The sequence below is a fragment of the Oryctolagus cuniculus genome, chromosome 19 (assembly GCF_964237555.1).
Source record: "Oryctolagus cuniculus chromosome 19, mOryCun1.1, whole genome shotgun sequence".
Taxonomy (NCBI): Eukaryota; Metazoa; Chordata; class Mammalia; order Lagomorpha; family Leporidae; genus Oryctolagus; species Oryctolagus cuniculus.
In genome coordinates, this window is record NC_091450.1 from 44,650,094 (window position 1) to 44,677,303 (window position 27,210).

A 27,210-nucleotide genomic window follows, 5' to 3' on the forward strand; every position below is an offset into this window, starting at 1 on the left:
CGTGTATGGAAACAATAGAAAAAGCCTGAAGAGGACTGTGCTAATTTATCAAATCCTAAATACCCATCTCCACCACCAACTTAAGCCAAAAGCTTTTGGGGTCCTTTCTCTTTAACCAAGTAGAAAGTTTCTTGAGAAAACCAGCCTGGTGTGTCCCCCAGCTGTGATTGGTCTAGAGCCTCCTATGCCCTCAAGGGAGCCATTGTGATGTCATTCCAACTGCCTTAACAGTTCCCTGCTTGGGCTCGGTTCTGGTCAGTTGGCCCAGGAAGCTCTGTGGAGACTGCCTGAAGGATTGGACGACATCACTGGTTTTCCCTTGTCTTGTCATTTGTGGTGTTGTTTTGTCTCGTCTATTAGTTCTCCTTACCGTAGTGGTTCTTTTAGTTTTTCTTCTTCTTTTTTTTTTTTTTTTTTTGCTATTTTGTCAATTTCTCTCCCCCTCCCATTTTTACATTGTGTACTTGTGTCTTTTCTGTAAATATTTATTTATTTTTTGTTTTTTCTTTCACAGGCTAAATGTACTTGATGCTGTGTTGATTTGTCCTCCTTGTGTTTCCTCCATTTTCTATTTTCTCATTTTTGATTCTTTGATTTAGATAAGACTGTTATAAGACTTATTGATTAGCATTGTTACCATAGTTACCATAGTTGGTGTTGCTTTCCTTCACCATTTTTAGTATTCTGTGTGTTTTAAAACTTTTAATTCTTAATTTTGATACAGTGTTAGTGATTAGAATACCATAGTTCATAGAGTTAGCATTATCTAGTAGAAATATTAGCATATTGAGTTGTTAATTTTGGTTACCATTTAGCTTGTTTGATTTCTATTTGTTTCCCAGTTTTTGTTGTTACTTTAGGGGACTAGTAAGAGTTCCCAGTGTCAGAGTGCAGGGTGGGGGGTGGGGTGGGGATCCCACCATGGAAGGCCTCACCGCCTTCAGCAGTGAGGAGGAGGTCCTGGATGGGTACCAGGTCCTCAGGGTCCTCGGCCAGGGCGGTTTTGGGCTGGTGATGCTGGCCTATCATTGGGAAAGCAGGACCCAGGTGGCTGTGAAGGTTGTGGAGAATGGTGGCCAGCACTCCTGCAGCTTCCAGCAGTTGTGCACAGAAGCAGAAATAATGAAGGGGCTGCATCACCCTCACATCATTCAACTACTGCAGGCCAGGCACACCACAGAGAGGGGCTACATTTTCATGGAATACGCAGTCAGGGGGGACCTTAGATGTTACATGGTAGAACGAGGGTACCTACTGGATGGAGAGATTCGTCAGCTATTGAAACAAATTCTATCCGCTGTGCATTACTGCCATTCGCAGCACGTGGTGCACAGGGATTTAAAGTTAGAAAACCTGCTTCTCGACGCCCACCTAAACATTAAGTTGAGCGATTTCGGTCTCAGCTGCAAACTGGCTGGTGGAGAGCGCCTGAAGAGTCTGTGCGGGACCTTTGCCTACTGTGCGCCCGAGGAATTCTTAGGTGAGGAGTTCTGCGGGTACAAGGCTGACGCCTGGAGTGTGGGCGTGATCCTGTACGCCATGGTGGCAGGCTCACTGCCTTTCGTTGGAGAGGATTTTGTGGAGCTGCGGGCAGCCATCCTGTCTGGATACTACAGAATCCCCCACTATGGAAACCCAGAGCTGTGTAACCTGGTGGACAGCTTACTGACCCGGGACCCTGAGGCCAGGCCCACAGTGGCAGACATCATGGGCCACCCATGGCTCCATGCAGGACATGGAGCACCTGGAACCAGTGACGAGTTTCTGTTTCTTCCCCAGGAGCAGGAAGTCTGGGAATTCCCATGGGGCCTCTGCCCTCCACTGTGGCTTCATGAATGGGACGACCCCTGGCCCCCTGTGCCACGCTGGGGGATCTCCCAACAGCAGGGCTTCAGCATCCCAGAAATACATGGGCGGAGCCAAGTGGAGCCTGCAGCACCTCCTCAGGGTCCTGAAGCTCTAAGCTCCCTGGAGAACCTGGGATTCCAGCTGGGCCATCAAGCAGGCTCCCTGCCACCCAGGCTCCCAGCCAGTGCCTTGTGCCCAGGACTTCAGCAGGATCACAGCAAAGGGAAGCCCACGCCTCAGGCCATCCCTGGTGCTCAGAGCTGTCCCGCTCTCCAGTGCCTCCAGGGACACTCAGGCTGCAACAGCAGAGCCCGTGAGTGTCCCGCTCTTGAATCCCAACCACTGGTGCTTGCAGGAGACCAGTCGGGGCAGACTCCTTGCCGCCATGGGACTCCCAGTGTGAGCATCAGTGAGTCCTGCAGGACAGACAGTCCCCAACGGGCCGTGTGGACAAGGAGCCCCGCTGTCTGTGCAGTCCTCAGCCAGGATGCTCTGACCTCTCTCTCCACCACACTGAGCACCAACAGCAGTGGGGCTGATGGAGAAGTCAGGAGCTGCTCCCCGGGTGCCTCAGAGGAGCAGAGCATCCCAGGAATGCAGCAGCAGGAGGAGGAGCAGGAGGCAGAGACCTCAGACACGCAGGCCAGAAAGCGCAAGGGGCGCCTGGGGATTGGCAGGAGGATCATCCAATGCTTCAGCTGGATGTGTTGTGTCCTGCCAGCCCCAGAGGAAAGCCCTTGAGTGCAGAGAGGAAAGTGCCCTCTCAGTAGCCTCTTGGGAAATGCCCCCGAGGAGGGGCCCTTCCCTGAGGAGTGTAGCAATGAAGGGTAGTCAGGGACTCCTGTCTGGGAGGAGGGCAGGTGAGGAGGCAGTAAGAGAAACTGCAGGCAGAGAGAGAATATATTGTTGCATATTTCAGATGGCCAGTAAGGAAACATGTTTTCATGGTTAGGGGTCATGACCTTTTTCTAACACAGAACATGGTGCTGGATTTTGTTTAGAATATTAATCCATGAACATCACTCCCTAGTTAAACTTCCTATACCCAGGCCTTATTGGGCCCCTCCCTTAGTCTCCCTTCTGGCTTGCAAGAGTATGATTTTCTCACGAAAACCTATTTTGCTTTTTCTCCCTCACCCTCATGATCCGTGTTGGGATTATGTGAGAGAAAGAATGGACTTGAAGTTCCTGCAGCATCGTTGGTGCCGTGACGTGGATGGACTCAGCTCCATGGGAAAGGTGAGTAAGGCAGACTGCTCCTCTGGTGTTTGGAGAACCCCTGATCTTCTACATGGTCATTTATCTTTTAGATTCCCCAGGTCTCCGAGCCAGTTCAAAGCGATTGGTGTGGGATGCTGGTTGTAAGATACAGGGCCCACGTTGGATGACACTCTTTGTCCTCCTCCCACTTTATTCTGTCTTTGATTATTGCCTGCACTCTCTGCTCAGGCGGCTCTCTGCCCTGGGAAGTCTTCTCACCCTGATTTCCTTCTCCAAGCCCAAGTTCCCAGGTCCCTGGATGAGACACTCCTGCGACAACTTAGAGCTCCTAGATCTGCACTGAGGAGCCTGCATTGCAGACCGAGGTGGCCTCTCCCATTGAGCTGCCTTCTTGTGTGCCCCAAAGAACTCAGGACCCACATGTCTGGGAAGAAGTCACCTGGCACCTTAACTCGTGCCCATGCTTTCCGTTTTCCTGCTCAGGTTTTTCTTTGCCAAAGAACATGTTGGAAGTCATTCCTTCCCAGAGCCATGCTCCTGAAGGTGACTCCCAGGGAAAATTCTATCCTTAGGCCACACCCACGTTCCCCCTCTGCACATTCAACAGTTCTGCACTTGCCCACCCTCAAACTTTGGCCACAAGAGAGTTAGTTGAGACCCCCTTTGTAGAGCCTCATTTCCAAGTTCAGACATGATGCAGGGACAGCAGGAGTGCCAGAGGACAGAGGCAATGACTGCTAGGGGCAGCGCGAACCTCAAAGACTCAGCGACTTCTGGGAGAATGGGGGGGGGGGTCCTAAAACTCAGCTGCTGTGAGGGGGCGAGGAAGGAGGAGGCAGCTTCTGGGGTCCACGTGGTGACCTAGTGTTTCAGTGGCAGTGGGAGTGCCCAGGGAAGGAGCTGGTGGGGCCTGGGGGCCGTGTGGTGGGTCCTGGGAGTTACAAGAGGGCCCAGATAACCACAGGGGAGCCCAAGAAGAAGTAGGAAGAATCCTCGGGCAATCATAGGGAGGCTGCTGGGGACCGTGCTGGGGGCCCCATGACGGGTGGCTCCTGGTGGCTGCACTGGGGCATAAAGATGTGGCCTCACTCGGTGTGCCTGAGGAAGCAGAAGGAGGCAGCCAAGGCAGGCCATGAAGTGGCAGGTGCTGGGGAACCGTGCAGGCTGCCCAATGCTGCAGTGACAGCAGGGGCGCACAAAGATGGAGGCCGTGGCTGCTAGGGACCACCGAGTGACACCAGTGACTTATTGGCAGCAATGGGAGCCAGGCCCAGCCGCTTAAGGTAAGAGGTGAGCAGGGTAAGGCCCTGGAGGGTGAGGAGGGCAGCTGGGCCAGGTCGTGGAGGACAAGGAGGGGAGCAGGGTTTGGCCCTGATGGTGTTGAGGTTAGTGGGGCCTGGCCCAAGAGAGCAGCGTGCTGAGAGGGGCCCAGCCCTGGAGGGGGAAGAGGAGAGCGGTGCCCAGCCCTGGAGGGCGAGGAGGAGAGTAGGGTCTGGCCCTGGAGGGTGAGGAGGGGAACAGGGTCCAGCCTTGGAGGGCAGTGAGTGGAGCTGGGCCCAGGCTCTGGTTTCAAGGTGGGGAGCAGGGTCCAGCCCTGGAAGGTGGCGAGCAGAGGGGGCCCAGGCCTTGGAGGGCGAGGAGGCAAGCAGGGCCCGGCCATGGAAGGTGTTGAGGGTAGTGTGGCCTGTCCCTGTAGGGAAGCCCTGAAGTGGGGCCCAGGCTCTGGAGTGTGAAGGTTGGAGTGGGTGCCAGGTTCTGCAGGGCAAGGAGAGGTACGGGACCCAGGCCCTGGAAGGCCAGGAGCGGAGCAGGGGCTGGCCCTGAAGGTGAGGAGGGGAGCAGGGTCTGGCTCTGGAGGGAGGACAGGGATGGCCCTGTGGGGAGAAGGGCCTGGCTGTGGATGGGGAGGAGGGGAGCAGAGCCAGACCTAGAGTGCGAGGAGGAGATTGGTGCCTGTGGGGAGCAACTCGGACTATACTGTTACTGGAATTAATACTTATTCTATACATCTGCTCTCCACAATATGGTGCTGGGAGAGGAGCAAACAGCTTCTACCCAGCTGCCTCTCACCAACTTGATTGACTGAGCTGCAGGAGCTGATCTTGCTCCTGATTGGAGGAGAGCAGCGTACTCGGCATGTGGGTAGCAGAGTTGGGATTGGTGGAAGAGGACTATAAAGGAGGAGAGAGACAACATGCACCAGGAACATCTAAGGGGAACATCTATCTGAAGGAACACCTGTGCAGCCCCCGAGAGAGCCGGCCGGCGGTGTGCCGCTCCCCCGCGGAAGTGGGGAATGTGGCAGGGGGAACCGCCCTTCCACGGAGGTGGAAGGGTCGGTAGCCACCCCGGGAAGAACCAGCAGCAAACCCGGGGAGGGCCGAGCAGACAAAAGAACAGCGCAGGGTCCTGTGTCGTTCCTCCATGAAGACGGGGAGCGACAGTGCCAGCCCTGGAGCATGAGGAGGGGAACACTGGCCCTGGAGGTGAGGAGGGGAGCAGAGTTTGGCCCTGGAGGGAGGCCAGGGCCGGGCCTGAGGGGAGAAGGGCCCGACCCTGCAGGCTGAGGAGGGGATTGGGGCCCAGCTCTGGAATGTGGTGAGGGGAGCAGGGCCTGGCCCTGAAGGACAGCAATGGGAGCTGGGCCCAGGCCCTGGTGGGCAACTAGGGGAGTGGGGCCCAGGCCCTGGAGGACAAGGAGAGTGGGGCAGCCCTGCTGGGTGTCTAGTGCCACAACTGAAGGGAGCAGGGCCTGGCTCTGTAGGGCATGGAGAGGAGAAGGAGCCCAGCCCTAGAGGGTGGCCAGGGCCCTGCCTGAGGGGATCATGGCCCTGGAGGGCAAGGAGGAGAGAGGGGCATGTCACTGGAGCGTGGCCAGGGCCCTGCCTGTGCTCTGGAGCCTATGTCCTGTGGCCTGTGACCTGTGTCCTGAAATCTGTCCTGTGTCCTGTAGCCTGAGTCCTTTCGCCTGTGTTCTGTGTTGTGTAGCCTGTATCTTGTAGCCTGTGTGTTGTGTTGTAGGCGTGTGTCCTGTGGCCTGTATCCTGTGTCCTATGTTCTACAGCCTGTGTCCTGTAGCCTGTGTCCTGTGTCCTGTTTTGTGGCTGGTGTGTGTGTCCTGTGGCTTCTGTCGTCTTTCCTATAACTTGTGACCTATAGCTTGTCCTATAGAGTGTAGCCTGTGTGCTGTAGCCTGTGTCCTCTATCCTGTGTCCTGTGTCCATTAGCCTTTTCATGTGGCCTGTGTCCTTGTCCTGTAGCCAGTGTCCCATTGCCTGTGTCCTATAGCATGTATCCTATAGCCTGTGTCCTTTGTCCTGTAGCCTGTGTCCTGTGTCCTCTGGCCTGTTTCTTTTTGCATGTGTCCTGTGGCCTATGTCCTGTGTCCAGTGTAGTGTTGCCTCTGTCCTCTAGCTGGTGTCCTGTGTCTTGTTCCCTCTGTCCTTTAGCCTGTGTCCTGTAGCCTGTGTCTTGTGTCCTGTGTCTTGTTCCCTCTGTCCTTTAGCCTGTGTCCTGTAGCCTGTGTCTTATGTCTGATAATCTGTTTCCGTTGTCCTTTGTCCTATAGGCTATGTCCTATCCTCTGTGTCCTATCTCTTATATCCTGTGTTCTGTGTCCTGTAGCTGTGTCATGTGTTCCATATTCTGCATCCTGTAGCCTCGGGCCTGTGTCCCGTGTCCTATGTTGTGTAGCCTGTGTCCAGTGTCTTGTAGCCTGTGGCCTATGTATGCAACCCATGTCCTGTGGTCTCTGTCCTCTAGCTGATGTCCTATGCCCCCTAGCCTGTGTCCTGTGTATTGAGCCTGTGTCCTGTGTCCTGAGCCTGTGCCGAGTGTCCTGTAGTCTGTGTCCTGTGTCCTGAGCCTGTGTCGTGTGTCCTATAGCCTGTGGCCTGTAGTCTTTGTCCTAGAGCTGGTGTCTCTTTGTAGTAGCCAGTGTCCTGTGTACTGAAGCCGGTTTCTTGTAGCCTGTGACAATGTCCTGTATTCTGTGTCCTGTAGCCTGTGCCCTGTGCTCTGGATCCTAGCTCCTGTGGCCTGTGGCCTCTGTCTTGTCTTGTGTAGCCTGTGTCCTGTAGTCCGTGGCCTATGTCCTGTAGCTGTGGCCTTTGTCCTGTGTCCACTGTGCTGTATGCTGTTGTGCAGGATATTGGATGTAGGCTACAGAACACAGGTTACAGGACACAAGACAGAGGCCCAAAGCAAAGGCCACAGTCTACAGGATTCAGGGCATAGGGCAGTAGACACAGGACACAGGATAGAGGACACAGAATACAGAACCCATGACACAGGCTAGAACACAGGCTATGTGACATAGGTTGCACGCTACAGAACACAGGATCCAGGAGAAAGGACACAGGCTACAGAACACAGGCTACAGGACATAGGACACAGGCTACAGGGCACAGAAGAGAGGCTACAAGACACAGACTATGGGACACAGGACACAGGCTATGGGACACAGGACACAGGACATAAGATACAGGCTATGGGACACAAGACACAGGACAAGGCCACAGGACATAGAACACAGGACATAAGACACAGGCTATGGGACACAGGACACAGGCTACAGGACACAGAGCACAGGACATTAGACACAGGCTATGGGACACAGGACACAGGCTACAGGACACAGAACACAGGACATAAGACACAGGCTATGGGACACAAGACACAGGACATAGGCCACAGGACACAGGACATAGGACACAAGACACATACTACAGGACATTGTCCACAGGTACAAGACACCGGCTTCAGTATACAGTACACAGGCTACAGCAGAGAGGAAGTCAGCACTAGGACAAAGAATACAGGCCACAGCTCAGGACACAGGACACTGGCTCAGGACACAGGACACCAGCTAGACGACAGAGGCCACAGAACACAGGTTGGATACATAGGCCTGAGGCTACAAGACATAGGACACAGGCTACACAACATAGAACACAGGATACAGGATACAGGATATAGACAAAAGGACATAGGCCACAGACTACAAGACAAAGATAAACGACACAGCACAGAGGCCACAGACTACACGACACAGGACACAGGCTAGACCACACAGTGTGAGGGAACCACTCAGGACACAGGCTAGAACACAGGCTACGGAACAAGGTTATAGCCTATAGATCACAGGATATAGAACACAGGATACAAGACATAGGACACAGGACACATACACAGGACAGAGGCTAAAGCACAGGACACAGCGACATCACACAGGATACAGGACATAGGCTATAGTAAAAAGGACAAAGGAAATAGACTATCAGACACAATACACTGGCTACAGGACCCCGAACACAGGACAGAAGACATAGGCTACAGGACTCAAGACACAGGACATAGACCACAGGACACAGGCTGCAGCACAGAGGCCACAGGACACAGGACACAGGACATAGCCCAGATGATATGGGACACAGGATATAGGACACAGAATACCAAACACAGGACACAGGCTATGGGACACAGGTTACAGGCTACAGACAAGGACACAGGCTACAGGACACAGGGACAGGCTACAGGACTCAGGACACAGGCTATACAACATAGGACACAGGTCACAGGACAGAGGCTCCAGGACAGAGGCTATGGGACACAGGACAGAGCTACAGAACAAAGGATACAGGCCGTAAGCTACAGGACACTGACACATGCTACACAACACAGGCTGAAGGAAAGAGGGAACAAGACACCAGACACTGGCTGTAGGATAGAGTGTCCTGTGGCCTGTGGCCTAGATTGAGGAGCCTGTGTCCTGTGTCCTGTAGCCTCTGTCCTGTGTCCTGTAGCTTGTCGCCTATGTCCTGTGTCCTGCAATCTGTGTCCCGTAGGCTGTGTCCTCTAGGCTGTGTCCTGGGTTCCATATCCTATGTCCTATATCCTGTGTCCTGTGTCGTCTGGGCTATGTCCTGTGTCCTGTAGCCTGTGTCCTCTGTCATGTAGACTGTGGCCTCTGTCCTGTAGCCTGTGTCTTGTATCCTCTGTCCTGTAGCCTGTGACCTGTGTCCTGTAGCCTGTGTCCTGTGACTTATCACAGACTACTGGACACAATACATAGGATACAGGACCCAGAACACAGGACATAAGACACAGGCTACAGGACTCAAGACACAGGACATAGGCCACAGGACACAGGCTACAGCACAGAGACCACAGGCTACAGGACACAGGACATAGCCCAGACAACACAGAACACAGGACATAGGACACAAAATACGGAACACAGGACACAGGCTACGGGACACAGGTTACAGGCTACAGGAGACAGGACAGAGGCTAAACAATATAGGACACAGGACACAGGATAAAAGACACAGGGACAGGCTACAGGACTCAGGACACAGGACACAGGCTACAGGACACATGATAAAGGCTAAATGACGAGGACACTGGCTACAGGACAAAGCACAGAGGCCAAAATGTACAGCACACTGGCCACAGGACAACGGCCACAGCTACAGTATATCACACACAGACTACAGAACACAGGACACAGGGTTGAGGACATGAACGCACCTGCAGCACACAGGCTACAGGACACAGGCTACACAAGATAGAACACAAGCTACAGCATTCAGGGCATAGGCCAGAGGATAGAGGACACAGGATACAGGACACAGAACACAGGACACAGGCTAGAACACAGGCTACGGGACATAGGTTACACACTAGAGGCCACAGGATTTAGAACACAGGATACAAGACATAGGACACAGGACACAGGACGCACGACAGAGGCTACAGGACACAGGACACAGAATACTCAATGCATACATAGGCCACAGGCTACAAGACAGAGGATGCAGGCCATACAGGCTGAAGGACACAGGAAACAAGACACAGGACACAGGCTATAGGACAGAGGACACAGGACAGAGGACACAGGAAAAGGCTGCATGGCATAGTCCACAGGCTACAGGAGCCAGGCTACAGGACACAGGATACACAACATAGGACAGAGGGCACAGATTACAGGACACTGGTTGAAGGATATAGACTACAGGCTAAAGGACACAGGCTACAGGACACAGCACACTCGACACAGGACACAAGCTACATGACACAGGCTGAAGGAAAGAGGGAACAAGACACAGGACACCAGCTATAGGACAGAGGCCACAGGAAACAGGACAAAGGCTGCAGGGTAAAGGCCACAGGCTACAGGATATAGACCACAGGACAGTGGCCATAGATTACAGGACACAGGCTACAGGACATAGGACAAATGTCACAGGATACAGGCTACAGGACCTAGGCCCCAGAGCTCAGAGAACAGGCTACAGGACACAGGACACAGACTACGGGACATTGTCTACAGGCTACAAGAAACGGGCTTAAGGACACAGGACACAGAGTACAGCAAAGAGGACACCACACTAGGACAAAAACTACAGGCCACAGGCTCAGGACACAGGCTAGGGGACATAGGACACCAGCTAGAGGACAGAGGCCACAAGATTCAGGATGTGTACATAGGCCAAAGGGTACAAGACACAGGACACAGGCTACACAACACAGGACACGGGACACAGGACAGAGGCTCCAGGACAGAGGCTGTGGGACACAGGACATAACTACAGAACAAAGGATACAGGCCACAAGCTACAGGACACTGACACAGGCTACACGACACAGGCTGATGGAAAGAGCGAACAAGACACCAGACACTGGCTATAGGATAGAGTGTCCTGTAGCCTGTGTCCTGTAGCCACTGTCCTGTGGCCTGTGTCCTAGATTGTGTAGCCTATGCTCTGTCTCCTGTAGCCTCTGTCCTGTGTTCTGTAGCTTGTTGGCTTTGTCCTGTGTCCTGCATCCTGTGTCCTGTAGCCTGTGTCCTCTAGGCTGTGTCCTGGGTTCCATATTCTGTGTCCTATATCCTGTGTCCTGTGTCGTCTGGGCTATGTCCTGTGTCCTGTAGCCTGTAGCCTGTGGCCTCTGTCCTGTAGCCTGTGGCCTCTGTCCTCTGACTTATGTCACAGACTACCGGACACAATACACAGGCTACAGGTTCCAGAAACAAGATTAAGACAGAGTTAATAGGACTTAAAACACTGGATATAGGCCACAGGCTACAGCACAAGGGCCACAGGCTACAGGACACAGGACATAGCCCAGACGACACAGGACACAGGATATAGGACACAGAATACAGAACCAAAAACACAGGGTAGTACACAGGCTACGGGACGTAGGTTACACGCTACAGGCCACAGGATATAGAACACAGGATTCAAGACATAGGACACAGGACACAGGATGCAGGACAGAGGCTACAGGACACAGGACACAGGATACTCAATGCATACATAGGCCGCAGACTACAACACAGAGGATGCAGACTACATGACACAGGTTGCAGGACACAGGAAAGATGACACAGGACACAGGCTATAGGACAGAGGCCACAGGACACAGGACACAGGATGCAGGACAGAGGCTACAGGACACAAGACGTAGTACATAGGCGAAAGGACATAGTCTATAGGACAAAGGACAAAGGCCAGTGCGTGCTCTCCTCCTCACCCACCACTGGTTGAATTGACACTTTCTTGTTGAGAAAAATAAAGCAGAGGAAAAGAGATAATATTGCGGGGAACCGAACCTTTTATTCTGTAACAGGGTTAGATCCAGAAAGGTCTCTGGACCGTGGACCTACAGGACACAAGACATAGGACATACACGAAAGGACACAGTCTATAGGACAAAGGACAAAGGCCACTTCATGCTACATCCTCATTCTTGAGACCTCACCAAGCCATGAGAAATGTTTCCAAATCAAAGCAGAGATTGTCCAAGGTCCAGAGACCTTTCTGGATCTAACCCTGTTACAGAATAAAAGGTTCGGTTCCCTGCAATATTGTCTGTTTTCCTCTGCTTTATTTTTCTCAACAAGAAAGTGTCAGGTCAACCCTGGAGTGTGAGGAGGAGAGCAGGCACTGGCGTTGGAGGGCAAGGAGGGGAATGGGGCCAAGGCCCTGGAGGGTGAGGAGGGGTGTGGGATCCAGCCCTGGATGGCGTTGAGGGGAGTGGGGCTGGACCATGGATGGCAGTGTGGGGAGTGGAATCCAATCCCTGGAGGTCTAGGAGTGGAGCAGGATCCAGCCCTGGAGGGCCTTGAGGGCAGTGGGGTCCAGCCCTGGAAGGCCAGGAGGGGAAGCAGTGTCTAGCCCTGGAGGGCAGTGAGCAGAGCATGCCCAGGCCCTGGAGGGCAAGGAGGGAGGCAGTGTCTGGCCCTGGGGGGCCTTGAGGATAGTGGGGCCCAGCCCTGGAGAGCCATGTTGGGGGCAGGGCCCAGGCCCTGAATGGTCATGAGGGGAGCGGGGTCTGACCTTGGATTGCGTTTCAGGAGCAGGACCAAGCCCTGGATAGAGAGAATTGGAGTGGGGCCCAGCCCTGGAGGGAGAGGATTGGAGTGGGGCCCATGTCCTGGAGGGTGAGGAGGGAGTGGGGCCTAGGCCCTGGAGAGTGAGTATTGCAGTGGGGCCCAGGCCCTGTAGGTCTAGGAGGGGAGCAGGGTCTGGCCCAATAGGGTGTTGAGGGCAGTAGGGCCCGAAAATGGGGGTTGCAATGGGAGGGGCCCCAGGACATGAAGGGTGAGGAGAGAGTGGGGCCCAGGCCCTGGAGGGTGAGGAGGGGAGCAGGGTTCATCCCTGGAGGGCTTTGGGAGTATTGGGCCCAGCCCTGGAGGGCAGTGGGGGGTGAGGTATGGCCCTGGTGTGCAGCGTGGGGAGTTGAGCCCAGGCCCTGGAGGATGAGGATTGGAGTCGGGTACAGGCCCTGGAGAGTGAGGATTGGAGTGGGGACCAGGCCCTGGAGGGGTGCAGGTTGAGCAGAGCCCAGTCCCTGGAGGTCTAGGAGGGGAGCAGGGTCTGGCCCTATAGGGTGTTGAGGGCAGTGGGGCCTGGCCCTGGAGGGCAGTGTGGGGTGTGAGGTATGGCCCTGGAGGGCAAGGAGGGAGTTGGGCCCAGGCCCTGGAGGGCTAGGAGGGAGTTGGGCCCAGGCCCTGGAGGACGAGGAGGGGTGTGGGATACAGGCCCTGGAGAGTGAGGATTGGAGCAGAGCCCAGGCCCTGGAGGTCTAGGAGGGGAGCAGGGTCTGGCCCTATAGGGTGTTGAGGACAGTGGGGCCCGGCCCTGGAGGGATATGATGGGAGGGGGCCCGGCCCTGGAGGGATGTGATGGGAGGGGGCCCAGGCCCTGGAGGGCGAGGAGGCCGTGGGGCTCAGACCCTGGAGGGTGAGGAGGAGATTGGCGTCCAGCTCTGGAGGGCTTTGAGAAAAGCAGGGCCTGGCCCTGGAGGGCAAAATGGGGAGCAGGGCTAGGCCCAGGAGGATGAGGAGTGGTACAGGGTCCGGCCCTATACAGATGGCACTGAGGGTAGTGGGGCCCAGCCCTGGAGGGCTGGGATGGGAGGGGGGCCCATGCCCTGGAAGAGGAGGAGGGGAGTGTGGCCTAGGCTCCCAGATGAGGGCCAGGATGCCCGGGTCCCGGTGAGCCCGCTATGTCACAACCCCATCCTGGTGAGAAGTGGCAGAGGCAGACGTGGTGGTGGGTGAGCCCATGAACGGGGACTGCAGACGCTACCCTGGGAAGAGTCGGGAGCAGGTGCAGGGCTGCACCCCTGGTTCCCTGGGGAGGGGGGGACGGCCGGTTTCCTGAGAGCGACCCAGCAGATGCAACGTGGAACCCTGATGCCACACGGAGTGTCCTGTGTGTGTGTGATCGCAGGGGGTTGGTTTCATTTTTTTAGCTTTATTTTTCTTTATTGGAAAGAGTGAAAGAGATAGCTCCGTTCACTGGCTCACTCCCGAATACCCACAACAGCTGGGAGCCGGGAGCTCCACCTGGTCTGGGGTGGCAGCAGGGACATGAGGACTTGAGCCCCCGCCTCGGGCCCTGCTGTGACTCAGCAAACATCGCCTTCCACCCCAGTTTGAGCTGGCTGTCCGGGAGGTGCATGTGGATCTGCCTTCGGTTGGTTGTCTGCCCAGGCCTTAAGGAAGGCCCTGTGGTCCCTGTCTGGGCTTCTCTTAGGGCTAGTCGGGTTCTCCAGAGGTGTTCTACCCCTGCCTGGGGTCTGGCCCGCAGGATCTCATTGTAGAGGGTGGCAGTGAGTTCTGTGGCCGCGGTGAGCTGTCCCCTACACTGCGCTCTTAGGACACCACAGGCCCGAGCTCACCACTGCCCCAGCACTGTGCTCCTCCATGGGCCCCAGCTCACCACGTCCCCTGCACTGTGCTCCTCCATGGGCCCCAGCTCACCACGTCCCCTGCACTGTGCTCCTCCATGGGCCCCAGCTCACCACGGCTCCCTGCACTGTGCTCCTCCATGGCCCCCAGCTCACCACGGCTCCCTGCACTGCTCCACCATGGCCCGCAGCTCACCATGACCCCCAGCACTGTGCTCTCGGGACACACTGTCCCTGTGCTGTGCTCTCACGACAGCACGGCCCCCGAGCCCCGAGCTCACCACAGCCCCATGCACTCATCTGTTACGCCCTCTCCTGCTGCCTGCAGGAAGTCTTCTGGCACTGGTGAGACTCCTGGTCTGTTTCCTTTTTCTTTTATAATTTATCGTGGGCTGGCACCGTGGCTCACTAGGGTAATCCTCCACCTGCAGCGGCAGCACCCTGGGTTCTAGTCCCAGTTTGGTCTCCTGTAGTCTCTGTCCTGTGTCCTGTAGCTTGTCGCCTATGTCCTGTGTCCTGCAACCTGTGTCCCGTAGCCTGTGTTCTCTAGGCTGTATCCTGGGTTCCATATTCTGTGTCCAATAGCCTGTGTCCTGTGTCATCTGGGCTATGTCCTGTGTCCTGTAGCCTGTGTCCTGTGTCCTTCAGCCTGCGTCCTTGTCCTGTGACCTGTAGCCTGTGGCCTCTGTCCTGAACATGTGTCCTGTGACTTATGTCATAGACTACCAGGCACAATACACAGGCTACAGGACCCAGAACACAGGACATAAGACACAGGCTACAGGACTCAAGACACAGGACATAGGCCACAGGACACAGGCTACAGCACAGAGGCCACAGGCTACAGGACACAGGACATAGCCCAGATGACACAGGACACAGGGCATAGGACACAGAATACCGAACACAGGACATAGGCTACGGGGCACAGGTTACAGGCTACAGGATATAGTCCACAGGCCACAGGACACAGGAGACAGGACAAAGGCTAAACAACATATGACACAAGCTACAGGACACAGGACAAGGGTAAAGGACACAGGCTACATGCTATATGAACAGGTTAAAGGACGAGGACACTGGCTACAGGACACAGGAAGTCGGCACAGCATACAGCACACTAGCCACAGGACAAAGGCCACAGCTACTGGACATAGGACACAGACTACAGAACACAGGACACAGGACATAGGACACAGGCTACAGGATGCAGGATACAGGACATAGGACACGGGCTACAGGACATAGGTTATAGGACAAAGGACAAAGGCCAGTTCATGCTCACAGCCTCACTGTTCAGACCTTACTGAGCCATGAGCAATGTTTCAAAATCAAAGCAGAGATTGTCCAAGGTGCAGAGACCTTTCTGGAACTAACCCTGTTACAGAATAAAAGGTTCAGTTCCCCGCAATATTATCTCTTTTCCTCTGCTTTATTTTTCTCAACAAGAAAGTGTCAGCTGAGCCAGGGGTTTGGGGCCAGAGACTCTCAGCACCATGTGTGCTGCCACCCTCTCCGCGAGTGTCCCTCATCGTCCAGTCTCCTTCCCTTGGGTATCGGGTTGTTCTTCTGTTGTCAGGTCGAAAGAGCAGTTTCAGTTCTCAACCACAAAATTCTCTGGAAGTGTCTTCAGCGACCGTTCATCCTCATCCAAGGGCTGAGTCAGGAGGTAGGCAGTGGTGTCTACGGAGGGGCCTGGTTCGCAGCACCATGTGGGTCCTCCAAGCGGTGCCTCCTGTTCTGATGGCTTTCATCCTGAGTGCCCACTTTGGAGCTGCCGCACTTACGTGGCCTTGCTGTGGCCTTCCTGTGGCTCCTTCCTGGGCAGGCTGGGAGTGGGTGGAAAGGGGCATCTCTAAGGACCTCCTCTTCCTGCTTCCTAGGAGCCTGTAAAATGGATGCATCCTGATGCTTCCAGTACAACCGCAAGATTCTCCCCTGGACCTGGGCGTAACAGCTGCTCCCAGCAGGCAGTCGTGTTCTTCGAGGTGTTGCTTTCCAGGTGGCCTCTGGCCGCATCAGTGGGTGGGGCCTAGACAGGACCCATGAGTGAGAACTTGGGGGCCTGGGTGTAGCCTTGATTATACATTAACTAATATGACATGAGCTTCTGCTAGAGCCTGACTCTCATTCCCACACACGAGGGACTACACGAGGAGCTGAGTATAAAGAAAGAAAAATGACACCTTCTAGACCTTACCGTCTAGCTGAAGAATGGGTCATTACAAGACACAAGGTACAGGCCGGCGCTGTGGCTCACTTGGTTAATCCTCCGCCTGTGGTGCTGGCATCCCATATGGGCGCCGGGTTCTAGTCCCAGTTGCTCGGCTTCCAGTCCAGCTCTCTGCTGTGGCCCAGGAAGGCAGTGCAAGTGTTTGGGCTGCTGCACCCACATGGGAGACCAGGAAGAAGCACCTGGCTCCTGGCTTCAGATTGGTTCAGCACCGGCAATAGCAGCCATTTGGGGAGTGAACCAATGAAAGGAAGACCTTTCTCTCTCTCTCTCTCTCTCTCTCTCTCTTTTTCTCTCTTTCTCTCTCATTGTCTATATCTCTACCTGTCAAATAAAAGAAAAATACAAGGTACAATACATGAAGGAGACAGCAGGAGGGAGCTTGTCACAGCCACAGGAGGGTCCACCTTGCCACCCAGTAGGTTCCCCGGGGCAGTGACTTACACGGAGACCCCAGAGATACGTTGGAGTCGTCCAGATGATTGGCACAAGGAATATGGAGGACCATGGAGGCTCGGGACAGAGGGCACAGGAGGGAGAGTGAACCAGAGGCGGGGGAGGAGAAGGTTGTCCCTAACAAGGCAGAGAGGTAGTAGGAGCCAGGTTGCACAGAGAAAGACGATCCAGTGATGACAGGGCTCCTGGTGGGATGAAATGAGATCATAAATGCAAATCAGTTAGTGCCGTGCACATACACAGGACAGGTTTGAAGAACAGGAGGGACTTGCACGTTCAAACCACATGGAGGACCAGCCTGTACTCCCCGGGACAGGCAGCTACCGAGCATGGGAGAATGAGGCAGTCAGGGAGAGGAGTGGGTACCGGCCCTGGAGGGCAGTGTGGGGAGCTGAACCCAGGCCCTGGAAGGCAAAGAGGGGAGCGGGGTCCAGCCCTGGAGGTTGGTGAGGGGAGTGGGGTGTGGCCCTGGAGGGCAGCAATGGGTGCTGGGCGCAGGCCCGGGTGGGCAAGGAGAGGAGTGGGGCCCAGAACTCATGGGTGGCTAATTCAGCGCCCAAGGGGAGCCAGGCCCTGCTCAGTATCGCATGGAGAGAAGGGTCCATTGCTGGGAGGTGGCCAGGGCCCTGCCCTGGAGTGTGAGGAGGAGAGCAGGCCCTGGCCCTGGGTGGTGAGGAGGGGAGTGGGGCCCGGCCCTAGAGAGTAAGGAGGGGAGCGGGGTCTGGCCCTGGAGGGTGTTGAGAGGAGTGTGGCCTGGCCCTCCAAGGCAGCATGGGGAGTGGAGTCCAATCCTGGAGGTCTAGGAGTGCAGCAGGGTCTGGCCCTATAGGGTGTTGATGGCAGTGGGCCCGACCATGAAGGGCTGGGATGGGAGCAGGGCCCAGGCTTAGAGGGCGAGGAGTGGAGCAGGTCCCAGAGCCGGGAGGACGAGGAGAGGGGGGTCAGCTCTGGAGGGCTTTGAGCAGGGCAGGGCTCAGCCCTGAAGGGCAAGGAGGGGAGCTGGGTCTGGCCCAGGAGGGTGAGGAGTGGAGCAGGCCCCAGGCCATGGAGGGCGTTGAGGGCAGTGGGGTCTGGCCCTGGAGGGCAGCGTGGGGAGTGGGGACTGTCGCTGGAGTGTGGCCATGGCCATACCTCAGCAGAGCAGGGCCTGACCCTGCAGGGCAAGTATGGGAGTGAGCCCCAGCCCTGGAGGTTGGACAAGGCCATGCCTGAGGGGAGCTGGGCCCATCCCAGGAGGCCAAGGAGTGCAGTAGAGCCCAGCCTAGGAGGGCAGGCCTTGGAGTGGGGATCGGCCCTGGGTGGTGTTGAGGGCAGTGGGGCCAGGCCCTAGAGGGCCGTGTGCAGATAGGAGCCCAAGCCCTGGGGGGTGAGGAGGAGAGTGAGGTCCAGCTTTGGTGGGCATTGAGGGGAGTTGGTTCCAGCCTTTGAGGGCAGCGGAGGTAGTGGGGCTCAGGCCCTGAAGGGCCAGTAAGGGATCAGGGTATGGCCCTAAGGGAGCTGAGGGCACTGGAGTCTGGACCTGGAGGGCATTGAAAAGAGCAGGGCCCAGGCCCTGGAGGGAGAGAGGGGTGCGGGGACCAGGCCCTGGACGGCCAGGAGGGGAGCAGGGTCTGGCCTTGGAGGGGGGTGAGGTGAGTGGGTCCAACCCTGGAGGGCAAGGAGGGCAGCAGTGTCTGGGCCTGGAGGGCCTTGAGGGTAGTGGGGCCCAGCCCTGGAGAGCAGCGTCGGGTGACAGGGCCCAGGCCCTGGAGGGTGAGGAGGGGAGCAGGGCCCGGACTTAGAGGGTGAGGATGGGAGTAGGGCCCTTGTCCATGAGGGTGAGCAGGGGTGTAGGTGTGGGAACCAGGCCCTGGAGGGCTAGGAGGGGAGCAGGGCCTGGCCCTGGGGGGCAAGAAGGGGAACAGGGACCAGCCCTGGAGGCCATTGAGGGTATTGGAGCCTGGGCCTTGAGGGCAGTGTGGGGAGTGGGGCCTGGCCCTGGAGCTTGAGGAGGGGAGCAGGGTCCAGCCCGATAGGGTCTTGAGGGAAGTGGGGCACGACCCTGGAGGGCTGGCATGGGAGTGGGGCCCAGACCTGGAGGGTGAGGAGGGCAGCATGGCCCAGGCCATGGGGGATGAGTTGGTGAGTGGGGTCCTCCTCTGGACGAATTGAGCAGTGCGGGCAGGCCCTGGAGGGTGAGGTGGGGAGTGTGGCCCAGGCCATGGGGGATGAGTTGGTGAGTGGGGTCCTGCTCTGGAAGGCTTTGAGTAGTGCGGGGCAGGCCCTGGAGGGTGAGGTGTGGAGTGTGGCCCAGGCCATGGGAGATGAGGTGGTGAGTGGGGTCCTGCTTTGGATGGCTTTGATCAGTGCGAGGCAGTCCCTGGAAGGTAAGGTGGGGAGCCGAGCCCGGCCCTGGAGGGCAAAGATGGAGCAGGGTCCAACCCTGGAGGGCATTGAGGGCAGTGGGGCCCGGCCCTGGAGGTCAGTGTGTGGAGTGGGTTTTGGCCCTGGAGGGCAGCATGGGGAGCGGAGCCCAGGCCCTGGAGGGTGAGGAGGGGAGCTGGTCCTGGCCCTGGAGGGTGTTGAGGGGAGTGGGGCCGGGCCCTGGAGGGCAGCGTGGGGAGTGGAGTGCAATCCCTGGAGATCTAGGAGTGGAGCAGGTCCAGTCCTACAAGGTGCTGAGGGCAGTGGTTCTTGGCCTTGGTGGGCAGCGTGGGGAGTAGGCCGAGGCCCTGTGGGGCAAGGAGGAGAGCAGGCACTGGCCCTGGGGGGCGAGGAGGGCATTGTGGCCCGGCCCTGGAGAGCAGCGTGGGGAGAAGAGCCCAGGCCCTGGAGGGCGAGGAGTGGAGCAGGGTCTGGCTCTAGAGGGCGTTGAGGGCAGTGAGCCCAGCCATGGAGGGCTGCGATGGGAGGGGGCCCAGGCACTGGAGGGCGAGGAGGGGAGCAGGCATTGGCACTGGGGATCGAGGAAGAGAGCAGGACCCGAGAGAGGAGGGCGAGGAGTGGAGCAGGGCCCAGCCTGGAGGGCGATGAGGGCAGTGGGGCCCGACACTAGAGGGCAGCAGTGAGAGTTGGGCCCAGGCCATAAAAGGCAAGTGGAGATCAGGGTGTGGCCCTGGAAGGAGGCCAGGAACAATCTAAGGGGAGCAGGGCCTGGCTCTGGAGGGTGAGGTGGGGAGCAGGCATTGGCACTGGAAGGCAAGGAGGGAGTGAGGCCTGGCCATGGAGGGTGAGGAGGGGAGCGGGGCCTGGCCCTAGTGGGCAGCAATGGGAGCCAGGGCCAGGCCATGACAGGCAAGTAGGGAGCGGGTCTGGCCCTAGATGGAGACCAGGGACATACCTGACGAGAGCAGGACCTGGCTATGGGGGGCGGGGAGAGGAGCAGGCCCGGCCCTGCAGGGCGAGGAGGTGAGCGGTGTCTTCCCTGGAGCTCGAGGAGTGGAGCAGGGACTGGTCCTGGAGGGTGTTGAGGGTAGTGGGGCCCAGCCCTGGAGGGCAGTGTGAGGAGCTGGGCCCAAGCCCTGGAGGGTGAGGAGGGGTACAGGGCTTGGCCCTGGAGGGTGTTAAAGGCAGTGGGGCCCAACCCTGCAGGGCAGCGTGGGGAGTGGGGCCAGGCCCTGGAGGGCAAGGAGGGGAGCAGAACCTGACCCTGAAGGTTGAGGAGGAGAGCCAGGTCTCACCTTGGATTGCGAGGTCGGGAGCAGGGCCCAGCCTTGGAGTGTGGTGAGGGGAGCGGGGCCTGGCCCTGGAGGGCAGTGTGGGGAGTAGGACTTGGCCCTGGAGGGCAGCATGAGGAGATGGGCCCAGACCTGGAGGGTGAGGAGGGGAGGGGGACCCAGGCCTGGAGGGCCTGGATTGGAGTGGGGACTCGCCCTGGAATAGGCCAGCAACTACTTGAGGGGAGCAGGGCCCGATCCTGCAGGGCAAGGAGGGGGCGGGGCTGAGCCCTGGAAGGTGGCCATGGCCATGGTTGAGGGGAGCAGGGCTGAACCCAGGAGGGCAAGGAGGGGAGCGAAGCCCAGCCCTGGAGTATGAGGAGAAGAGCAGGCCCTGGCCCTGGGTGGTGAGGAGGGGAGCGGGGTCTGGCCCTAGAGAGTGAGGAGGGGAGCGGGGTCTGGTCCTGGAGCGTGTTTAGAGGAGTGTGGCCTGGCCCTCCAGGGCAGCATGGGGATTGGAGTCCAATCCCTGGAGATCTAGGATTGGAGCAGGTCCAGTCCTACAAGGTGCTGAGGGCAGTGGTCTTGGCCTTGGTGGGCAGCGTGGGGAGTAGGCTGAGACCCTGGGGGGCAAGGAGGAGTTCAGACACTGGCACTTAGGGCGATGAGTACAGCAGGGTCACGCTCTGGAGGGCATTGTGGGCAGTGGGCACGGCCATGGAGGGCTGCGATGGGAGGGGGCCCAGGAGGGCGAGGAAGGGAGCAGGACCTGACCCAGGAGGACAAGCAGTGGAGTGGTGCCCAGGCCCTGGAGGGCGAGGAGGGAAGCAGGCATTGGCACTGGGGGGCGAGAGGCGAGCAGGACCCGACCCAGGAGGGTGAGGATGGGAGCAGGACCTGACCCAGGAGGGTGAGGATGGGAGCAGGACCAGACCCAGGAAGGTGAGGAGGAGAGTAGGCCCTGGCCCTGGGTGGTGAGGAGGGGAGTGGAGCCCGGGCCTAGAGAGTGAGGAGGGGGAGTGGGGTCTGGCCCTGGAGGGTGTTGAGAGGAGTATGGCCTGGCCCTCCAGGGCAGCCTGGGGAGTGGAGTCTAAGCCCTGGAGGTTTGGAGTGCAGCAGGGTCCGGCCCTATAGGGTGTTGATGGCAGTGGGTGACTGTGGAGGGCTGGGATGGGAGCAGGGACCAGTCTTGGTGGGCAAGGAGTGGAGCAGGTCCCAGAGCCGGGAGGACGAGGAGGAGAGAGGGGTCAGCTCTGGAGGGCTTTGAGCAGGGCAGGGCTCGGCCTGATAGGCAAGGAGGGGAGCTGGGTCCGGCCCAGGAGGGTGAGGAGTGGAGCAGGCCCCAGGACATGGAGGGCGTTGAGGGCAGTGGGGTCTGGCCCTGGAGGGCAGCGTGGGGCATGGGGACTGGAGCTGGAGTGTGGCCATGGCCATACCTCAGGGAAGCAGGGCCTGACCCTGCAGGGCAAGTATGGGAGAGAGCCCCAGCCCCAGAGGTTGTCCAAGGCCATGCCTGAGGGGAGCTGGGCCCATCCCTGGAGGCCAAGTTGTGCAGCGGTGCCCGGCCTAGGAAGGCGAGCAGTGGAGAGGGGTCCGGCCCTGGGTGGTGTTGAGGGCAGTGGGGCCAGGATCTAGAGGGCCGTGTGCAGATAGGAGCCCAAGCCCTGGAGGGCGAGGAGGAGAGTGGGGTCCAGCTTTGCAGGGCATTGAGGGGAGTGGGTTCCAGCCTTGGAGGGCAGTGGGGGGAGTGGGGCTCAGGCCCCGAAGGGCCAGGAAGGGATCAGGGTGTGGACCTATAGGGCGTTGAGGGCACTGGGGTCTGGACCTGGAGGGCATTGAACAGAGCAGAGCCCATGCCATGGAGGGCGAGGAGGGGTGCAGGGACCAGGCCCTAGACGGCCAGGATGGGAGCAGGGTCTGGCCCTGGATGGGGGTGAGGTGAGTGGGCCCAGGCTCTGAATGGTGAGCAGCGGAGCAGAGCCCGGCCTTGGAGGGTGAGGATTGGAGTGGGGCCCTTGTCCACGAGGGTGATCAGGGGTGTGGGTGTGGGAACCAGGCCCTGGAGGGCCAGGAGGGGAGCAGGGCCTTGCCCTTGGGGGCAAGAAGGGGAACAGGGACCAATCCGGGAGGGCGTTGAGGGTATTGGGGCCTGGGCCTGGAGGGCAGTGTGTGGAGTGGATTTTGACCCAGGAGGGCAGCGTGGGGAACAGAGCCCAGGCCCTGGAGGGTGAGGAGGGGAGCTGGTCCTGGCCCTGGAGGGTGTTGAGGGGAGTGGGGCCGGGCCCTGGGGGGCAGCGTGGGGAGTGGAGTGCAATTCCTGGAGATCTAGGAGTGGAGCAGGTCCAGTCCTACAAGGTGCTGAGGGCAGTGGGTCTTGGCCTTGGTGGGCAGCATGGGGAGTAGGCCGAGGCCCTGGGGGACAAGGTGGAAAGCAGGCATTGGCCCTGGGGGGCGAGGAGAGCATTGGGGCCCGGCCCTGGAGAGCAGCATGGGGAGAAGAGCCCAGGCCCTGGAGGGCGAGGAGTGGAGCAGGTCTGGCTCTAGAGGGCGTTGAGGGCAGAGGAACAGCCATGGAGGGCTGTGATGGGAGGGGGCCCAGGCCTTGGAGGGCAGGAGGGGAGCAGGACCAAACCCAGGAGGACAAGCAGTGGAGCGGGGCCCAGGCCCTAGAGGGCGAGGAGGGGAGCAGGCATTGGCACTGGGGGGCCAGCAGGTGAGCAGGACCCGACCCAGGAGGGCGAGGAGGGGAGCAGGACCTTATCCAGGAGGGCAAGGAGTGGAGCAGGGCCCAGCACTGGAGGGCGAGGAGGGCAGCTGGGCTAAGCTCGGGAGGGCAGCAGTGGGAGTCTGGCCCAGGCCGTGAAAGGAAAGTGGGGAGCAGGGTGTGGCCCTGGAAGGAGGCCAGGAACAAGCTAAGGGGAGCAGGGCCTGGCTCTGGAGGGCGAGGGGGGAGCAGGCATTGGCACTGGAAGGCAAGGAGGGGAGCAAGGCCTGGCCTTGGAGGGTGAGGAGGGGAGCGGGGCCTGACCCTAGTGGGCAGCAATGGGAGCCGGGCCCAGGCCATGACAGGCAAGTAGGGAGCGGGTCAGGCCCTGGATGGAGACCAGGGACGCACCTGACGAGAGCAGGACCTGGCTCTGGGGGGCGGGGAGGGGAGCAGGCCCAGCCCTGCAGGGCGAGGAGGCGAGCGGTGTCTTGCCCTGGAGCTCGAGGAGTGGAGCAGGGTTGGTCCTGGAGGGTGTTGAGGGTAGTGGGGCCCAACCCTGGAGGGCACCGTGAGGAGCTGGGCCCAAGCCCTGGAGGGTGAGGAGGGGTACAGGGCTTGGCCCTGGAGGGTGTTAAAGGCAGAGGGGCCCGGCCCTGCAGGGCAGCATGGGGAGTGGGGCCAGGCCCTGGAGGGCAAGGAGGGGAGCAGAACCTGACATTGGAGGGTGAGGAGGGAAGAGGCACTGTCCCTGGGGGCTAGGAGGGGAATGGGGTCAAGGCCCTGGAGGGCGAGCAGTGGAGTGGGGTCCGACCCTGGATGGAGTTGAGGGCAGTGGGGCCAGGACCTAGAGGGCCGTGTGCAAATAGGAGCCCAAGCCCTGGATGGTGAGGAAGACAGCAGGGTCCAGCACTGGAGGGCACTGAGGGGAGTGGGGTCCAGCCTTGGAGGGCAGCGGGGGGAACAGGGCTCACGCCCTGAGGGGCAGGAAGGGATCAGGGTGTGGCCCTGTAGGGCGTTGAGGGCACTGGGGTCTGGACCTGGAGGGCATGAACAGAGCAGGGCCCAGGCTCTGGAGGGTGAGGAGGGGTGCAGGGACCAGGCCCTGGAGGGGGGTGAGGTGTGTGGGTCCAGGCCCTGGAGGGTAAGGAGGGGAGCAGTGTCCGGGCCTGGAGGGCCTTGAGGGTAGTGGGGCCTGGCCCAGGAGAGCAGCGTGGTGTGGCAGGGCCAGGCCCTGGAGGGTGAGGGTGGGAGTAGGGCCCTTGTCCACGAGGGTGAGCAGGGGTGTGGGTGTGGGAACCAGGCACTGGAGGGCCAGGAGGGGAGCAGGGCCTGGCCCTGGGGGGCGAGAAGGGGAACAGGGACCAGCCCTGGAGAGCGTTGAGGGTATTGGGGCCTGGGCCTGGAGGGCAGTGTGGGGAGTGGGGCCTGGCCCTGGAGCTCGAGGAGGGCAGCAGGGTCCAGCCCAATAGGGTGTTGAGGGAAGTGGGGCACGACCCTGGAGGGTGAGGAGGGGAGCATGGCCCAGGCCACGGGGGATGAGGTGGTGAGTGGGGTCCTGTTATGGATGGCTTTGAGCAGTGCAGGGAAGGCCCTGGAAGGTAAGGTGGGGAGCTGGGCCCGGCCCTGGAGGGTGAAGAGTGGAGCGGGATCCAACCCTGGAGGGTGTTGAGCGCAGTGGAGCCCGGCCCTGGAGGTCAGTGTGTGGAGTGGGTTTTGGCACTGGAGGGCAGCATGGGAGCTGGTCTTGGCCCTGGATGGTGTTGTGGGGAGTGGCGCCGGGCCCTGGAAGGCAGCGTGGGGAGTGGAGTGCAATCCCTGGAGATCTAGGAGTGGAGCAGGTCCAGTCCTACAAGGTGCTGAGGGCAGTGTGTCTTGGCCTTGGTGGGCAGCATGGGGAGTAGGCCGAGGCCCTGTGGGACAAGGTGGAGAGCGGGCACTGGCCCTGGGGGGCGAGGAGAGCATTGGGGCCCAGCCCTGGACAGCAGCATGGGGAGAAGAGCCCAGGCCATGGAGAGCGAGGAGGGGAGCAGGACCCGACCCAGGGGGACAAGCAGTGGAGCAGGGCCCAGGCCCTGAAGGGTGAGGAGGGGAGCGAGGTCTGACCTTGGATTGCGAGGTCGGGAGCAGGGCCCAGCCTTGGAGTGTGGTGAGGGGAGCGGGGCCTGGGCCTGGAGGGCAGTGTGGGGAGTAGGACTTGTCCCTGGAGGGCAACATGAGGAGATGGGCCCAGGCCTGGAGGGTGAGGAGGGGAGGGAGGCCAGGCCTGGAGGGCCAGGATTGGAGTGGGGCCTCGCCCTAGAATAGGCCAGCAACGGCTTGAGAGGAGCAGGGCCCGATCCTGCAGGGCAAGGAGGGGAGGGGGGCTGAGCCCGGGAAGGTGGCCATGGCCATGGTTGAGGGGAGCAGGGCTGAACCCAGGAGGGCAAGGAGGGGTGCGAGGCCCAGCCCTGGAGTGTGAGGAGGAGAGCAGGCCCTGGCCCTGGGTGGTGAGGAGGGGAGCAAGGTCTGACCTTGGATTCCGAGGTCGGGAGCAGGGCCCAGCCTTGGAGTGTGGTGAGAGGAGCGGGGCCTGGCCCTGGAGGGTGAGGAGGAGTGGGGGGAGCAGGCCCTGGATGGCCAAGAGGGGAGCAGGGTCTGGCCCTGGAGGGGGGTGAGGTGAGTGGGTCTAGGCCCTGTAGGGTGAGGAGGGGAGCAGAGCCTGACCTTGGAATGCAAGCAGGTAAGCAGGGCCCGGTCTTGGAGGGTGAGGATTGGAGTGGGGCCCTTGTCCACGAGGGTGAGCAGGGGTGTGGGTGTGGGAACCAGGCCCTGGAGGGTGAGCAGGGGAGCAGAGCCCAGCCTTGGAGGGTGAGGATTGGAGTGGGGCCCTTGTCCACGAGGGTGAGCAGGGGTGTGGGTATGGGAACCAGGCCCTGGAGGACCAGGAGGGGAGCAGGGCCTGGCCCTGGAGGGCGAGAAGGGAACAGGGACCAGCCCTGGAGGGCATTGAGGGTATTGGGGCCCGGCCCTGGAGGGCAGTGTGCGGAGTGGGACCTGGCCCTGGAGCTTGAGGAGGGGAGCAGGGTCCGGCCCTATAGGGTGTTGAGTGAAGTGGAACACGACCCTGGAGGGCTGCCATGGGAGTGGGGCCCGACCTGGAGAGTGAGGAGGGGAGTGTGGCCAAGGCCATGGGGGATGAGGTGGTGAGTGGGGTCCTGCTCTGGACGGCTTTGAGCAGTGCAGGGCAGGCCCTGGAAGGTAAGGTGGGGAGCCGAGCCCGGCCCTGGAGGGTGAAGAGTGGAGCAGGGTCCAACCCGGAAGGCGTTGAGGGCAGTGGAGACCGGCCCTGGAGGTCAGTGTGTGGAGTGGGTTTTGGCCCTGGAGGTTAGCGTGGGGAACGGAGCCCAGGCCCTGGAGGGTGAGGAGGGGAGCTGGTCCTGGCCCTTGAATGTGTTGAGGGAATGGGGCCGGGCCCTGGAGGGTGTTGAGGGGAGTGGGGCCGGGCCCTGGAAGGCAGCGTGGGGAGTGGAGTGCAATTCCTGGAGATCTAGGAGTGGAGCAGGTCCAGTCCTACAAGGTGCTGAGGACAGTGGGTTTTGGCCTTGGTGGGCAGCGTGGGGAGTAGGCCGAGGCCCTCGGGGGCAAGGAGGAGAGCAGGCACTGGCCCTGGGGGACGAGGAGGGCATTGTGGCCCGGCCCTGGAGAGCAGCGTGGGGAGAAGAGCCCAGGCCCTGGAGGGCGAGGAGTGGAGCAGGGTCTGGCTCTAGAGGGCATTGAGGGTAGTGGGCACAACCATGGAGTGCTGCGATGGGAGGGGGCCCAGGCCCTGGAACGAGGAGGGGAGCTGGCATTGGTATTGGGGGGCGAGGAGGGGAGAAGGACCCGACCCAGGAGGGCAAGGAGTGGAGCGGGGCCCAGCCCTGAAGCGC

General features: G+C 59.4%; 1 protein-coding gene across 3 annotated transcripts in view; it reads left to right on the forward strand.

Moving 5' to 3' along the window:
- The first annotated feature begins 211 nt into the window (after nt 1-211).
- Nucleotides 212-27,210, forward strand: part of LOC138846857 (serine/threonine-protein kinase MARK2-like) — a 70,072-nt gene continuing 43,073 nt past the window's right edge. The window contains exons 1-2 of one of the 3 annotated variants that reach the window (XR_011384369.1): nt 212-2,161; nt 3,021-3,087. Coding sequence is in view for 1 of the 3 variants with exons in the window: in XM_070063778.1 (XP_069919879.1) it covers nt 922-2,161; nt 3,021-3,031 (1,251 nt within the window). In the remaining 2 variants the exon portion in view is untranslated. Of the gene's footprint in view, nt 3,875-27,210 lie in introns of those variants that run through there. The other 2 variants (XM_070063778.1, XR_011384368.1) reach the window with 2 other exon arrangements.